Raw genomic sequence first — 17422 nt, 5'->3', positions numbered from 1 at the left:
ACTTTTTTTCGATCACCCTGTATGACTTATTTTGTCGACTTCCGACAGGTAAACTGGACTGGACTTCTTCGAGAAACTGTCGCTCCAGACATCAGGGACGACGATGAAGTTTGCCTGCCTTTTCCGCAATACATGCAGGATCTGGACCTCATGCTGATGATTTTCTCACCCCGCATAGTTCACAATGCTGTGCTTCTGATGTACAGGTATGTGTGCCTGATTGCATAATGTAGATTTCAGCATACTCATGTCCGCTAATTGCTATAATGCTCAAGTGATAGGAATGTCACTTTTATTTGCATTGTCAATTTTGTGATGGGGCTATACCTATATCGAATACCTATTGTTGCCCTGTCAATTTTCACTTATTTCTGATGTAACCGAGGGTTTATGTTTAATAGTTATGTAAAAACACTATTGTTTATAATTGTGTTTTCTGTTGAAAAAACTTTAGTTTTTGGACCATTTCACATAATGTTTGCTACGTGTAAAGTGTAATTATTATACGTTCGACCCTTTCAGACAGTCTGGGAACTTTCGGCATTTTGACGATAAACTAAGAAGGTAACATATCTACAACTGTCATGCCCACAGGAAATCTCATCTGGACTATCTAGTAGACGCCCTGTCCGGCGCAGCTAAGAGCGACCAGGCGAGAGATCAGTACTGTCTGGGTCTGGTCGAGACCGTCTTCCCGGTACCCCTGGCCGGCATGTTTGTTAGGGATGCCGGCAGAGCCCGGGTGGACGCCTTTAAGGTCAAGGTCAGTGACTTCAAGGGATACGTCAAGACGGTTTGGCCGGTAGATACGGATCGAGAAAGCGAGCCGATGTAGCAGTATGCGATGCTTCATGAATTGTCAACTGTGTTGTCGTTACTGATTGCTATCACGCAACGTACTGGAAAATGGATTGGAAATAAAGCAAGAGAAAAGAGCCTTACCAGTTACCATAAGCTAATCAAGGGTATATGGCAAGCCCATTAACGACATTCATATTGGGAACATTTTTCTTAAGCTTTTAAGCCTAATCCAATTGTCGTGAAATTGAGAGATCGTTGGGAAATTCCACGACACGAGTAATGTCGTGAAATTGAGGGATCATTAGAAAATTCCACGAGTTCGGCGCGAGGAATGCATTTTTCAAATGTGTGTTTTATGCGGGGATAATGTGCTCAGAGAATATAAAATGTACATGACGCAGATTACTTTAATTTCTTGGTGATGGTTTAACATGGTGGCAGCGGTGTGGAGTTAGTTTTATATCCAGAATTACGAATCATGGACGAAGAAGGAGCTGTCTCGGCGCCTTCGCCAAAAGTTTCAGTGGCGGATTTTCCGACTTATGACGGCTTTTCAAGGCCAGACGACTTCCTCGCTCAATGCAAGCGTCTCGGCGACCTGGGTGGGTTCACTTCAGACAAGTTGGGCATGATCGTCGCTACACGCTGCTCCGGTGAGGCTCTGCGTGTCGTCAATGAGACAGAAAGTTTGAACGGTGGCCTGACATTTACTTCATTGTGTGCGGAACTCATGAGTCATTTTTCGGACCAAACTTCCACAGCACAAGCTGCTATGAAACTGTCACAGCTCCGGAAGCAACCACAAGAACGCGCTCGTGACTATGGCATATCAGTGCGGCGCTTGGTGCGACAGGCATGCCCCGATTTTTTCTGCACTAACGGCCAGGTCAAGAACATATGCAAGCCGGCCTATAGTGCCACATTGTACCGGCATTTTGTGGCCGGCCTAGACCAACACGACATCACCCTCTTGTCGCGTCTTAAAGTCACTACGTTCGAGGAAGCAATAGCTGAGTTATCGCGCGAGGAGTCACTGCAAGAGTCTGTGCAGACAGCGCATGAATCTTCTTCAGTGCGCACAGCCCCAAGATCGGTTCAATGGGCCAATCCGATCAGTCGCAGTTCTTCACCGTACCGCGACGATGCAGCCCAGACCCAGCCCGTGATCCAGAGCCAAAGTAAGATCAGGCACCAATCTCCGGACGGGGTTGGCCCACACAGTCACCTACAGAAGCAGCAGGAGCGGCACCGGCAAAGTGGCTCGCCCTCCCCGCCCTGGCGGCACAGACGTAGTCCTTCGCCGCCTTACGAGAGTGATCACTCACATAGGTGGCCGGGCAGCCGTCGGAGTCCAAACAGAGCTCGCGGACGCAGCCCTTCACCATCTGAACCAGAACGGAACGACTACCACCGACAGCAATGGCAGCCTGGCTGGGATGACTATCACCAGCAGCAATGGCAGCCCGGACGGGGCGGCCGTTACTACTACCAGCAGCAATGGCCACCTGGACGGGGCGGCCGTGGCTGGCGAGGTCAGCGGCCTCCCGGCGCCTGGGGAAGGCGCACACCGCCCCGAGGAGGGTCAAACAACGAACACCCACCTGACGGCTTTCACGGTATGATCCGCTGTTGGTCTTGTAGGGGCTGGGGACACCGCAAGTCTCAGTGCCCAAACGAATAGCCGGGCAGGCTCATAACGCTGGCCTGATGTCGCTGCCGGTGACGAAAGTTATGATAAATGGGGCAATTCTAAACGACTGCTTAGTGGATACGGGAAGTCAGCTGACTTTGTTAGACTCTAAAGTATTGAGAACATTGGCCCCTCGAACAGAACTGAAACGTGCAGCCGATCTCAAATCAGCGTCTGGGCATAATATGAATGTGCTTGGAAAGTGTGTCCTGCCCGTAAAAATGCTGGCATCTAGTGGCCAGACTAAGGAAACGGCATTCGAATTTCAGGTGGTAGAGGGCCTGTCACATGAATGTATTATTGGCTGGGATTATCTTAGCAGTCAGGGTGCTATCATGAACTGTGCAGATGCTTCCTTTCAGGTTAAGACCAGACTTTCAAAACCCGTTAGTGTTCCCGCAAAATCCGCAGTATGCTTAAGCGTCAAAGTAGACAGTCAGCTATCAACAGACTGTACTTACCTTATGGTTGGCCTTAACTCGGAAAGCTTAGAGATTACTGACTCTTTAGTACGCCCTTTCTCTTCACAAGAAATCCCTCTTTATATCAGAAATAGTTCAGATCGTCATATCACTCTCCCGAGGAAGACTGTCATTGGCTTTTTGGAGAGAATTGAATGTCATGAATCGGCTGAGCCTGGGTGTTCAGACTCAGGTCCCAGTGAGGTGAATGCAATCACGAGCGAGGATCGTCAATTCTTTGGTCAGACGACGGACGAAATCCTAGCCAGGTTTATGATGGGTGAGGCGGTTACGGATCGAGAACGGGACAGGTTAGCTGGTTTGATCCAGTCGTTTCCCGGTGTTTTCTCCCACGGATATTCTGACATTGGGTGCTACAAGGGGGACCCCATTGACCTAGAGCTGAAACCCGGGGTGTCACCGCAATTTGTGCGCCCTTATCCTATTCCTTGGTCAAAAGAACAACAACTAAAGGAGCAGCTTGATGAACTAAAGGCGTGCGGTGTAATAGCAGAAGGAGAGCCAGCTGACTGGAACTCCCCAGTTGTTTTGATCCCAAAACCGGGGTCACATGGGGAAAACCGCATAGTCCAAGACATGCGGCAGGTAAACAAATGCTTACTCCCGAAAAAGTTCGTGTTCCCGAGTATTGATGATTTCCTGAATAGTTTGGGAGGTTGGAAAGTGGCCAGCTCCCTGGATATTAGACACGCGTTTTGGAATTTGCGTCTCTCCGAAACTTCCAGCCAGATCTGTGCGTTCTACGCGATGGGCAACACATATTACCCGCAGAGGATGCCAATGGGGTGTGCCCAGTCCTCTTTTTTCTTGCATCGGGTTATGCATCGCGTTTTGGGTGACATACCCGGAGTTTTCATTTACGCTGATGACGTGCTTTTAACAAGCGCCAGTATGGATGAACATTATCGGTTGCTGCACACAGTATTCGAGAGACTTAACGAAGCAGGTTTAAAGCTTTCGGCTGAAAAATGTAAGATCGGGATGAACAAGCTGTCATACCTGGGCCACCTGGTTACTCCTGAGGGCATTTCAATAGACCCTGATCGTTTCAGATGTATTTCGACCATGCAACCGCCATCCACTGTCAAAGAGGCCAAGAGATTATATGGATTTTTTTCTTGGTTTCGGAAATTTATTCCAAGATTCGCTGATCTGTCAGCTCCATTGGTTAACTTAGCGAACTCTGAGAAATTTTATTGGAATCCAGAATTATCACGTTCATTTGAGTCTTTACGCGCGGCTCTGCTCTCTGACCGTGTACTAGCATACCCTAGCAGAGACGTAAGTGACAGGTTCATCCTGTATACTGACAGCAGTACGATCGGCAGTGGCCAAATTTTGTGTCAGATCCAAAATGGAGTGGAAAGAGTGATTGCTTTCAGTGGCAGCAAATATAACAAACACCAGCGTAAGTGGACTATCTATGAATTAGAAGTTTACAGTTTTATTCAAGGTCTAAATAAATTTTACAAATATTTGGCTGGTCAGGAATTTACGTGGGTATGTGACTGCAAAAGCGCTCTGCAGATTTTGAACAATCAAGACAGCGTCAACCCCCGACTGATGCGCTGGCGATCGTTCGTCAGTCAGTTTCACTATAGCCCCGAACACCGCCGTGCAAACTTTATGGAGCACGTTGACATGCTGTCGCGCGCACCAGGTATGCCACCAGACACAGAGTGTCCGGATAAGAACATGCCACAGGGGCGATCCAGCCCAACCGCGACCGAGAAAAGTAAGGACAAGTCGATGACCAGCCAAATGGCCCCGAGCGGCACGGCAGTGGCTACCGAAGGAGACGGTAAAACGGTCCCCGTTCCGCCACAAACACGGTCAGAAAATGCCACTCCCTCGCTTTCAGGAACTCAGGATCAGCTCCGCGTCAGCCTGATTGAGCCAGATCACGTTCAACCAGCGTTTAGTCGCGAAGAAATGATTTGGTACCAAAAACACGATCGGGACTGTCGGGCCATTGTCCATCATTTGCGCTTTGGAAAGTGGCCAAGGCATTGCAGCCCAACGTTGAAGCGATATGATGTAACTAAATTCAGATTAAAGAATGACATTTTGTATCGGTACGACGACAGCACACCGGAAACCGGTCGGATTGTCTGGCCATTTGCCAAGCGTTTTGAGCTTCTGTACCAAAATCACGACCCATCGCACCATGGTCATTGCGGCGTAGACAAGCTGTTTGAGAAAGTTTCACGACATGCCTGGTACGCTGCATTAAAAGACGATTGTCGCGCTTACGTCAGGAGCTGCAAACGCTGCAGCGAGCGCAAAGACACTAAGGGTGCGCAGCCACCGCCGTTGATACCGCAGGAAGCTTATCTTCCCAACGAAGCGATGGTCGTGGATATCGTACACATGCCCAAAAGCAGGACGACAGGCGTTTCTCTCGTCCTTACTTGCGTTGATAAATTCACCGGGTACTTATCGTTTTATCCACTTCAGTCAGGCTCAGCCGATCACATTGCAAACGCTCTCCAAAGTCATTTCCTTGTGTTTGGTCCTCCAGGGAGATTGGAAACTGACGCGGGTAAAAACCTTAAAAGCTCAAAAATATCTGAGCTCTGTCGGTACTTTGGTGTGAAACACGTATCAGGAGTAGGATATCACCATGAGGCGATTGGAAAGATTGAAAGGAAGCATCTCGATATGAAACGGCGACTACGCGCTCTGTCAGTCATGGCGTAGACTGGGAAGTGCATTTGCCGGGGATCGTATTCTCTCTGAACAACGAAGTGTCTAGGACAACGGGGTACTCGCCATATTTTCTGTACTTTTGGCGCCATCCTACCGCTCCGCTATCTCGGCTGGTGGATGAATCCGTCCCTATGTATTCGGATAACTTTGTCCATCAAAAGCTGCGCACGCTATCCCAAGATCTGCGGCAGGCTCAGGAGCAGCGGCGTATTTCCGCCGCAGCTGACAAAGCCGCATATGATCGTCGTAATCAAGCAAAAGACTTGCTGTATAAGGCCGGGGATCGCATACGTGTGCGTAACTTCAAGCACCAGGCTGGGGTTGCTCTTAAGATGGAGCATCCGTGGTCGCGCACACACACTGTAGTGGGGATGGTTGGACGTCGTCACGTTGAATATATGGATGGAACAACTGGAAGGCTGCACCGTACGCACGTAAAATTTACAAAGCCAGTGTTCGACTTTAAGCTGTAGGATGTGAACGTGTCATATAACCTGTGTATGCCCATGTCGAACAAGATTGTGTATCCATGTGTAATGAGCATTCATGTCTACCTATGATCTGTTAGATAGGGGCCTGTAACTAGGTGTTGCGCGCCGCACACTCGAGGGGGGTAATGTCGTGAAATTGAGAGATCGTTGGGAAATTCCACGACACGAGTAATGTCGTGAAATTGAGGGATCATTAGAAAATTCCACGAGTTCGGCGCGAGGAATGCATTTTTCAAATGTGTGTTTTATGCGGGGATAATGTGCTCAGAGAATATAAAATGTACATGACGCAGATTACTTTAATTTCTTGGTGATGGTTTAACACCAATCATACGTTGATTGTTGATTACTTCCGCAATGAATGAAATGTCCATCATATGCTAGTGCTAATTACAACCAGGCCTAAAGCGTTTTTTATTCCCTGACGCATGGATTCCTCCGTACCTTTCTTCAGGTATCGGCTCTGGTCTCGGAAATCAGAGACGAGCTCATTCGAGGGATAGAAAAGCGTAACATCCAGACACCGTCGCCTATCTACCAGACTGCACTGGAGAAACTACGGCGACTCCGCAGCTTCATCGCTGCCTCAGACAGCTTTTGGGATGACCACTTTATCAACAGTCACTCTGCCAGCCTAGGACACCGGCTGCATATGCAGGCGAGTTCCTAGTGCGACTGTGCACGTGCCACCTAGCGGGTGACATTACAACTTGAGGTTAGACCTCCTAAAACAGGGGCGCTCTGCGCGGCATCTCCTGGGCAAAATCCACAGAAGTATTGATCTAATGCAGTGCTCAGTTGTTTCAATGCCTGCTTGGTGCTTGTTAACTTTCCGCTGACTGACCTTTTTTTGTGATGTCCCTCAGGAGCCCAGTCACCATCGTCTGCTGCGATTAATGAAGACGCTGACGTCGATCGGTGACACCTTCTCCGACCAGTACCTGGCATCAGACTTTCAGGCTGAAGACACCATGTGAGTGCACTTGACCCGTGTTCTCCGGTCCCTAACCTACTCTCAGGACACACCAATCCTTCTAATCCAGGCTCACCATCTCAAGTCCCCGCTCCGGGCTGAATGGTCACCTTTATTCGACGTGAGTAGCAGGCTCATGTGCAGAGAGGTAAATCGTTGCGGGGGCTGGGTGGCTTGTCCATCGAGACGGTCTCAGCCCCGACGGGTTACCAAGGTGCCCGCCCAGACCAATGTCTTCCCCTAATTCCTGTCACCCTTCCGAGATATTGGGCCGATATATAGGTAAGGAGGAATAGTTAAAGCTTTGTTATTACGTCTAGATGCCTGACCTTTTAACTGTAAGGAATTGCGTCACCGTTGAGAACAAAGCTCATTTATTCCCACCTCACCAACTGTTTTTCCTGAAGTTTGATCTGATTCATTTCAGTTGGAGTTACGTCGTTCAGCCCTACTCGCCAAACGCCTACTACCTAACGGACCGTAACGCAGTGGGTAAGTAGCTATCATCCGTCCAGTGAGGCTCACTCATTCATGTCCAGCAACGAGATGCTATCGATTCATTTACACACAATGATGCCGTCATGAGTGGCCGTGAGGGCATTGAGCGGTTAGTTCTTGAAGGAGGACCACTGACAACAATGTGTACATTAATTTAATTTCACCCTCAGTTTATTGTGGTAATTGTGCCTGAAGCGCTGTTCTCCACAATTACAGGATGGCTGCAATTCAATTTAATAACAATGTGTTCACCAACACTGCTGGATCACCGTCCAGCCTGGACGGTGTCTTTGTCCATAATACTTACAAAATGCGGGTTTTATGGGTTCTGGTACATGTGTGTGTTTCATGCTGCATAATCATAGGTCGCTACGTGCCACTATACAGGTCACCAGCTCTGCTGCCCCTCTTGTACCGCAGTGATACCGCTGGCGTTCCTGTCTGAGCCGTACCTGTTTGACGATGTACCGCGGTACATTACGATGGCGGCGCTCGGTACCACGATCGCTCACGAACTGCTGCACAGTGTTGGTGTTACAGGTTAGTCAAATGAGATGGGGGAATATTGCGGTAATTGGTCGAATTGTTTGGGATGAAATAAGTAATAACTAGACGTAAAACGCCAGCTAAACGCCAATATTTTATCAGTCAGGTGTTGAGTATAGATTAGATTCAGGACATAATTTTCCTTTAAAATGTCGTATGATATCACAAATTATGCATTGTAAAACTTGTCAAAAGCAGACCAAAAGAAACCAGCATTTTGAGTTGCTATCCACTTGCCTTTTCTATGCACGAGGAAAAAGTGGCTGTGGAAAGCTAGCGATAAGTCGGACCTTTCCTCATCATGCTTTGAAATGCATTTCCCCAAGCCTCCACTTCACGAACCCGCACAAAAGAGCGACGAAGAGTCCATCGCCACGCGACCTGGTGAAGTTGCGTAATTCCCAATAGATGGCGCTGGTAGTGTGCGCCTGAAGGTAGGCTGTTCCGCAGTGCATGGGAGCGGCGAATACGCGCTGAATGGCTGAAACGACACATTGTCTGTCAATTGTAGGCGTACATGCTCAGTTGACGGATCTGTTACGTTTCCAGGGTTTTATTTCAACAGTGCCGGGGAGCTCCACTCGCTGTCAGAGGACACAGAACACCAGCTGTCGGATCTCCGACATTGTGTCCGACATCAGTTCACGCGGAATCTCAGCCGGGAAGTGGAGATCAGCGGGCTCTTGTTCAGCGCACAGGTATGTCAACGTGCTTTTCTCACGTAAGGAATCACTATGTTTTATTTGGCTTTTGTTTGTGTGCTTGCATAGACCTCTGTACACCAGGTGTACAGAGGTCTATGGTGCTTGCTTTTATCTGTCTATTAGAAACTATATAGGTCCTATTATCTTCATTTATGTTTCTACCGAAAAATGCAGGGTTATTTTTAGTTGTGTTTTCCATGCATACTGATCAAACTTAATGAATTTTAGGGATCACTTCCTTTGCAGGTTCGCAGGCCTTTTAGTGCAGGTTTCGAAATAGTCGCAGCTTTTGGTTTATCGAATACCTACCTATGGAACTGCTACAAATAAAAGGACATTGTGATGATCAATCGCTAGGCAGACCTCGCCAGTTAAAAAAGGAAGAAGAAAAGAAGATAAAAAGTCTTTCCGAAACCTCACTGATCGATCCAATGGTTTACAGCCGAACGGCGAGCTAACGCTGGACGAAAACCTTTCGGACCATGACGGTCTGGCGCTAGCTTGGCGGACCTATCACAGATGGCAGCACCGTCACCGCCACTCGCCAGAGCCCCGACTGCCCGGAGTTCAGGGCAGCGTTCGACAAACCTTCCTCTTAGCATTAGCGCAGGTAGGATGACTATAAAACGTCTAAACCCCGTTTTTGCGTTGTCCCTGAACTGAGTGGTCTCATGTTCAGCTCAGTACCTATTATTTAAACAGCTATCGTGCAAGACATACCATACCATACCAAAAAACAGCGACAGTTGGCATCATGATGACAACTTATTGTTAAATCATTGCATATGTCAACAGTGAACACTGTTGTGTCATCTCTGTGCCCTCTGTGTTGTCATCTCTGCGTTGGATTATATCTTCACGACACCCACCATTTCTCATTCGGCAGACGTACTGTGCGAAGGTAGCGCCGGTGAGCTACATTACGTCTGCAGAGGTGGACACCCACCTGCCCAATCCTGAAAGGTGAGCAAAATAGTGCTAGTAAAATCACAATTGATAAGCTAGCAACTTTTAAGAAGTCCGAAGTGACTGAAATTTACTTGAATAAGTTTGGACACTTTCATGGATAACTTGGAGCCAAAAAATCGTTCTCTGAACTTGCTTTGTTGGCTGTATTTGTATATCTTGTCATTTGTAATTGCGAATATTTTATCTCTCGCCCGTATAGGGGGGGGGGGGTCGAACGGACCCCCCCCCATGGTTTTTCGCGAATAACTCGCGTAAAAAGCGGCCGATCGCGACGAAACTTTCAGTACCCTCGCGTTCATCAATTTCACACCTACCCTGAAAATTTAATGACCCTGACCCAAATGACCTTTGACCTGTGACTTACTTTTCGAGACCATGTTTGGCTGGAATCGCGATTCGGCGTATGTCGGCTCGCATTAGCCGCGCGTTTGCAGTCTTTTCGTGGTTTCAAGCGTTCAAACATGTGATATCATGTTGCCCCCATGCATTAGGGTGGGTGTCAAGGTCACCTGAAGGTCAGGTCAGGTCATTGACCTTTGATGACCTCGGTTCACTTTTTCGAGTTTTACATGTTTCTAGGCCAGTTTTTGGAGCTGAATTCGAATTTAGCAACCATATGAACATTTACGAAGTAGTTTTGGCACCTTCGTAACATGTTACGAAGCTGTCAGAGGCGGTTGCCACCTACTACGAATACCCTTACTGGTTGACCTGACCTGACCTGACCCGACCTGGCATAAATACATGAAGACATCATCTGTAATCAAAACTAACATGATATTCGTGATCAGCACCCCGAAAAACCCCATAGCAGCCACACTTTACGACGTTCTAACAGGTCCCGATTTTCCCGCCTTTGGGGTCATTGACCTGACCTGCAAGGTCAACCAATGACCTAGGACCTTAAAATTGGGTATCATCGGCTTCCTCTCGTCACGGGCAACACGCTCGTTTTTTTCCGCGAAGCTCTAGCTCGATCAGGGGCGAAACGGCAAGGGGGGGGGGGGTCCAACGGACCCCCCCCCTTATACGTTCGCGGCTGGAAAAACACCAATACGGGCGAGGGTTATTGCAGACTTTTTCGATATCTCTTTAGTAATCATCTCAGTCCGGTTTTATCTCAACTCGGATGATAATTTGACAATAACAATTCAATTCAATAACGATGTTATTTGACAATTCCTTCTCTGACAGGATAAACGCCATGATGCGTCACTTCCCCGGGTTCGCCGCTGCCTTCGGGTGTCCTGTCGGGTCCCAAATGAGACCCGAACACCAATGCAGCCCCATCTGGTTACCACTGTGATGAAGTGATCCCTGCGTTTGACTATCTGCCGAGAAACAGAGTGAAACATGTGAGGAGACAGAGGCCGACTGTCTCTTACATGACATCCAAGATGGTGCCGGGGCGATACAATTTCAAACATTGACTGCTGACTTCTCATCAATCAGTCGTCCATGGCCATGATCTTGCCGGTGTAAGCTTTTCGGGTATATTTTTGTTAACTGAAAAAGTGCGATGGATTGCCACCATTGGACGACCACTCACTAGCCGACAACGGACAGTGAACGTACTGTGGCGACACTGGGTGGCCTGTTGGCGTGCTTTGAGGTTTCACAGACTAGCCCAAGTGACTCCGCAGTGACCTCGGATAAACGACCGGCGTGGAGCCTCGGTATGCTGCAGGCTCAGAGACTAGCCGAGTTAACTCAGGACGTAGCTTGTGGGAATAGCAGTCTGTCATCAAGTTGTGGTGGTTGAGTCGTGTTTCGTGATGACATCGACAAAATACCAGCGCTGGTTGCTGTCTCAGAGAGTCCATTACGGAAAGCATACAATGGTCTGACCATGCAGCGCATGTGCTCTGCGCATCTCGAGACTAGAATCTATGGACATGTGAACGAGTGTGGATACGTGTACGAGGTGTGACGTCATGTTTGGCGTCATCAGGTGACATGCCAGCGTACCTTAGTGCACAACCCGTGTGTTGAAACTTGACATGTTTGTTGTTTTCCCAGGCCAGTAGAGGAATGAGCATGGTTTGACTTTGTGAATTGTTTTTCGTGCTCCAGAAAAAAAACATTGTGGGACAGGTGTGAAAAAAGAGTTGTAAAATCGCTGATCTACTTGAACGCAAATGGTTACCTACACCAACGTCTTTCTTTGTCTACTGAATGAAAAATTCAACAGTAATGTTAATATTGCAGCAACCAACGTTTATAAATGCGTTAGCGACGCTGGAGCGGTTGCGATTGGTGCCAAGTTGCGCTGTGGTGGAGGCAGGAAACGCACAAATCCTGTCATCATATGGAATGCCAGCTTCCCGGTTTGGATTTGAGTGTGATGCTAGCGATTCGGATTTCGGACAGCCTCGTATAGGCAGTGACAGCTGTGTGAGCCCTCCGTGGAATGGTGCAGTACCAATACAGGGTTTTGGTCGCGGGTACGCATCGGTGGGCTGCCCCATGTGTCAGTGTTCGCGGTGTGTCAGTGAGGGATGTCAGTGACAACAATGACACTTGCCACGCAAGAGCATCCCGCTGGGGCCGTTGCCGCGCAATGATGTGCGCGAAACTGTGAGAGCGTGTAGAAAAGCAGGGTATATCGAGTCCTATGCCGGTACAAATGTATGGGTCGTGTTCGTTTTATTCGGTTATCTCTTTGTACGGGCTCTTGGCTGTTTGCGTACTGTTTGCAGATAGAAAAATTAGTCACTACAGTTTGATATTTTTGTAAGAAGTTACGCATCCACTGAAATTCTTGATGCTTTGCGTATTGAAAGGGATATTGTTTGACACTAAGCACTTTGTACATATGCGTTAGGCTGAAATAAATGAAATGTTTTATCTCTTTTAAATGAAATTCTTCAGCGCAGGACACCAAACAATGGCGTTAGAGGTTAATTCGGTTGCCTCGCCTTCGACTGTATCCGTTTCGTAAGGATTTATTTTCAAACGCTTACACTGTTGACGGCTGGAGTGTGGTTTTATTACGTTTTACACATTCATTAGAAATAATCCGATCACTGAACCAACATCATCACAACATTTCAAACACGCACGAGCACGGTATATGGTACGCATGTGATATATATGTACATACAACGCAGCTCGACTCTGGAGCGTCAGAAGTCGCTGGGTGTTTCGGAACAGTTAATATGTGTCGAGTGACTTCAGAACAGGAAAGATATGGCTCACGGACATGCCGCTCAGCTTACATCACGAAATGTCACGAACCGTGACTTACACACCGTGTCCGTGACGAGCGAGCGCCGACACTGACACACGCGCAGACAACAACACCTCTCCGTGAACATTACCATTTTGTACAGTTAACCCTCGCCCGTAAACGGCGATCTGCCACCTTCGCCCATGCAGGGGGGGGGGGTTGGTGCGACCCCCCCTTGGCGTTTGAAAACGGAGCGTCGTAGAGCTTAGCGGAAAAGACCAACGGATTGCTCTCGCCGAGATCTCGCGATTGGTGGTATATTTTTTGGTCCTAGGTCAACATTTGACCTACTTTTGACCGGTCAAAGGTCAAATTTTCGGAAAAATAGACTTTTTTCAACTTTCCGCGGCGATTGCGGCAAAACGGTGGGAGATATCGACTTTAAACCTTCACTATCGTGTTCCTTGATTAATTCTCTATCGTTTGGTATGTATTTCGTTTCCCTAGCTCTAAAAATGGCGCGTTGGGAGCGCCGGAAGTCGGCAAGGTCACAGTCGGCGGCAGAAATTCGAAAAATCAAAATTTAAATTTTTCAAATCTGATTGTATTTTTGGATTTCGGAGGTCCATTTGCTCCCTATAGAAGCTAATATTGCTGCATATTCCCATTGAGGTGACAAGAATTAGCAAAATAGTGGTTCGGGCGCTTTTCAAAAATAGTACCGGACGCTGTTCCTCTTGTGACGTCATAGCTCCGTGACCTGACCTGACCCGGTCAAGTTTCTTATACCATATGATAGCCAATACTTGCCCCAACATGCATGGGAAGTTTCATCACGATCCATCAACCGATGACCGTACCACCGGCAGGAAACCTCGGGCGTTGGCACTCAGTTTGTGAAAATCCGGCCGGAGGCTGTTCCCTTTGTGACGTCATAACTCCGTGACCTGACATGACCCGGTCAAATTTTTTTTATCAAAAGATGCGCAAGGTTTGCCCCATAAGGTACCCAAAATTTGGCGGCGCTGCGCGCCGCCGTTTTTGCACTATTTCCGAAAAACCTCAGGGGGGGGGGTTGCACCAACCCCCCCCCTACATGGGCGAGGGTTAACATTTGAACGCACAGTGTACCGATACCAATTATTTAACATGAAATACTTACAGGTGATCAGACACTGTGTTCTTTCATGAACACGGATAAATATTAAAGCATTTTACGGTGCATGTGATGAAGTATAGACCTCGGTATTCAAAGACCTCCGATTCGATTCTGTAGCTCAGACACAAAGTTCCTGTAGCGCAACAAAACATTTTGTCCTGGTATTTTATCTTTGAGCTTGAAATGACTTCAATTTAACTAACTTGTGTCCCAATTCATGTGTTCAAATGCAGTCAGGAGACGGGTAAAGACTGCACGGCACTACACCTCACTTGATCATATCTAGTCATGCGTGAACCAAAGCACACAGATACCTACTTGCCCACATAAAGCTATTATTCAATCAAACAAACATTAATGCGTCCCTTGGCATTAATTTGTAAAGGGTAAGTGAACTTAACATCTCGCTATTGGATGCTTCGACATTTACTTTATAGGCGACGGATTTAATTGGACAACACCGCCTTATGCTTTATTCTCTGTTGAAGCAGACGGGCAAAAATAGTTATCTGCATTGCTTATCATGAACACGTCATATAATCAATATTGTGTGTGACACATACGCTTCATCACAACATATGTATACTTCAGTGTACTGCTCAACCGTAGTAATGGCGCAAATTCTGTATTTTATAACGATATAACAACAATAATATCAGCATCGATAATATCTCCACAAATCTGGCCGACGTATATTCAATTACAATATAAGCGCTGAAGATGAGATCCTTGGTGGGGGCCTTGAGGCATAAGACATAAATTTTGTTGTTTTTCTAATGCATAATAAGAAAAGCTAGCACCTTCTATTCGCTATTCGGTAAGTTTGTCTTTAGAAAGCAAAAACAACGCATCAACAACCAAAATCCGAGGAGTTTTTGGAAATTGGAGACACTTTTCGGGAAGTTTGCCCCCTCCCCCTGCAGGAGCTACCGTTTTGGATCCGCCAGTGCAGATGAGATTCTCATTTCTAAATGCTCCACAAGCAGTCTCCCGCACAATTGCTCACAAATCTTACAGGGAGGACTGCATTGGTCCTAGGATGCTAGCTGGCATCCATGGAATGTTTTCTCACAGTGTGCCTATTTCTCGCTGCCCATTGTTGGGTAGGACTGTCACCCGGCGCCTATCAGACTCGGTACACTTGAGAGTGAAATACATATGCCTTGGAATATTAACTCATAAAATCACCTATACTTCGGAGTAATCAGGGATGAGAAAGAAGATTGCAACGTCTGAGTTCGCTGAGGTAATCAAGAAAGTCAAGATTACATCGTTCAGCGACTAAAACAAGTTTTTGTAGAGACGTCTTATAGGTCTATAATTTAGATGGTCTTATGTACTAATTTCATGCAGGTTCTTGAGTGAATGCTATAAGCAAAATCTGCTTATTCATTGTAGAGCGAGATCTTGCTTTTGGAACAAACCTCATCACAATGGATGACGATTATACTTGTAAGCAAAAGCAATGCAACACTAGCGTGCATTCTGATGAAATGGGAATGATAAGGAGCCTTTTCTGTGCAGCAGTATGTACAAGATTGGTCACAACTAAATGATAAATCATAAACGTAAAAAATAAGTTGGTAGTTCCTCACATACTGCTGAAGAACAGAAGTAGCAGAATGAACTCTGTGGTATACCTCTTCGCTCAGATGATCATGACGTCATCCATTGTGACGTCATCATTCACGATTGATCCATCACTTTGCACGGCTACTTGGTCAACAAGAGTCTAATAAACTCTGAGTTAGTCACCTGGGTATCACATTCGAAGTGATCATTGATCTTTCGTCCTTCGTCTAGCCCGGGATCGAGTCCCAGTGAAGCTGAGTATTTCGACCTGCCCGTACGATGAGTTCTACCTGTGGAGCGGTGAAGTGATGACTGCTGCGTGTGAGGCAGGTCGGATGGCTGCCACGACGCGTGATAGCATGAAGTTGTGACTGACCGACTGGGAACCCCGGTGAGAGTCGCTGAGAGTTGTGATTGAGAGCGGAGAGGTGTGGTCGATCCGACCTACGGACATCCAGATAGCTTTTCACCGTCACTGTCCTGAAACGGAAAAGGCAGGTTAGCGACGACTAGAAGTGGACACCCACTGACTGTTGGTTGTCAATGCATTTTAGAGATATTTTTTTTTAGAAAGGAAGGGACGGAGGGGTTATTATACTACTATTAATTATTCTTCTTATAAAATGATTTAGTTCTGAACCCCTGAAAGCATTGCGCAAGTTCAAGAATATATAGATCATTCCGTGTAACCTTTTTCACCATAAGAAAATATAGTTAAGATATAGCTTTGGAATAGCCAACTCTTGGAAGCTAATTACGTGTTATTTAGTTAATATAATGAATGGCAGACTACCGTATCACAAGAATAGAGAAGTCTATGCCAATGGTCATGCTAGAAGCTTTGGTAATGTGCCATTGTGGCAACACCCAATTAGGTTTGCATCGCGCGTCACTCAGCGTATTATTCGGGCCACAATATCTCCTGAGGAAATAGTTGTAATGGGTAAAACCCCCACTGCGTATGGGGACCTCTCAAGCAGGACTCGGCCACTGGACGAGTCGGGCTTCCGAGTCCGACGCAGTTTGGAAGCCCCGCACATTGGCAGGATTTGCCGACACGTAGCTGGTTGACGGTCTGCAAGGCTTCTCGAAACGACAACAGAGCCGTCGGGCGTAACTCTGCCCACAAGGGATTCAGCCTCGTATGGGCCGATACTAACAGGATGATAGTCCACGTCAAACTGAAGCCAGGGCGTCACAGACAACGCAATTTGTCGATATCAACAGTCTGCAATAAAAGAACGGAATAATTCCGTTACTTGCTATTAAACCCTATTATTCTTTACCTTTGCATAAAACAATATTAGAAAGCCTCTGACGGCTGATATCAAGATGATGACAGTTATGCATATTTTCACGACAACTAACCATACCGCTCTTCGGTACGACGGTCCATCATTATTTTTTTCCAGCATATTTGCATGGGTGAAAGATGATTTTCTTCATAATAAAATAATAAGCGAATTTCTAAATGTCAGCACAGAAAACAAAAACTGGATAACAAGAGTGACGCATTTCGAAGTTTCGCTGGCCATTGTTGATGGGTCGTGGAAAGTAATTTATCCCCGCCGATAAAGCAATAACTTTTTACGGTTCTCGGAAAGTACATACGCACGCCACTCTCTAGGTAATATAATAAGCTAGAAAGCCATCTTTGAA

The 17422-nt window shown here is 46.9% G+C and overlaps 2 protein-coding genes across 3 annotated transcripts in view; one reads left to right on the top strand and one right to left on the bottom strand.

Moving 5' to 3' along the window:
* Positions 1-17422, bottom strand: part of LOC122364360 (nucleoporin GLE1-like) — a 108319-nt gene that overhangs the window by 77178 nt on the left and 13719 nt on the right. The gene's annotated exons all lie outside the window — the stretch shown is intronic.
* Positions 1172-12710, top strand: LOC122364361 (neprilysin-21-like). 2 transcript variants are annotated; one of them, XM_043334663.1, is made up of 9 exons: positions 1172-2417; positions 6628-6831; positions 7040-7146; positions 7574-7638; positions 8065-8184; positions 8740-8888; positions 9337-9504; positions 9781-9857; positions 11058-12710. In XM_043334663.1, the coding sequence occupies exons 1-9, from the start codon at positions 2238-2240 to the stop codon at positions 11167-11169; spliced, it is 1182 nt and encodes a 393-aa protein (XP_043190598.1). In that variant the 5' UTR covers positions 1172-2237; the 3' UTR covers positions 11170-12710. The 2 variants fall into 2 exon arrangements, with proteins under 2 accessions (XP_043190598.1, XP_043190599.1); XM_043334664.1 differs by lacking the exon at positions 1172-2417 and adding an exon at positions 5666-6453.

The sequence above is a fragment of the Amphibalanus amphitrite genome, unplaced genomic scaffold (assembly GCF_019059575.1).
Source record: "Amphibalanus amphitrite isolate SeventyFive unplaced genomic scaffold, NRLGWU_Aamphi_draft 000671F_arrow, whole genome shotgun sequence".
Taxonomy (NCBI): domain Eukaryota; kingdom Metazoa; phylum Arthropoda; class Thecostraca; order Balanomorpha; family Balanidae; genus Amphibalanus; species Amphibalanus amphitrite.
The sequence above is the reverse complement of the archived record's forward strand: the minus strand, read 5'-3'. Positions and strand labels throughout refer to the sequence as shown.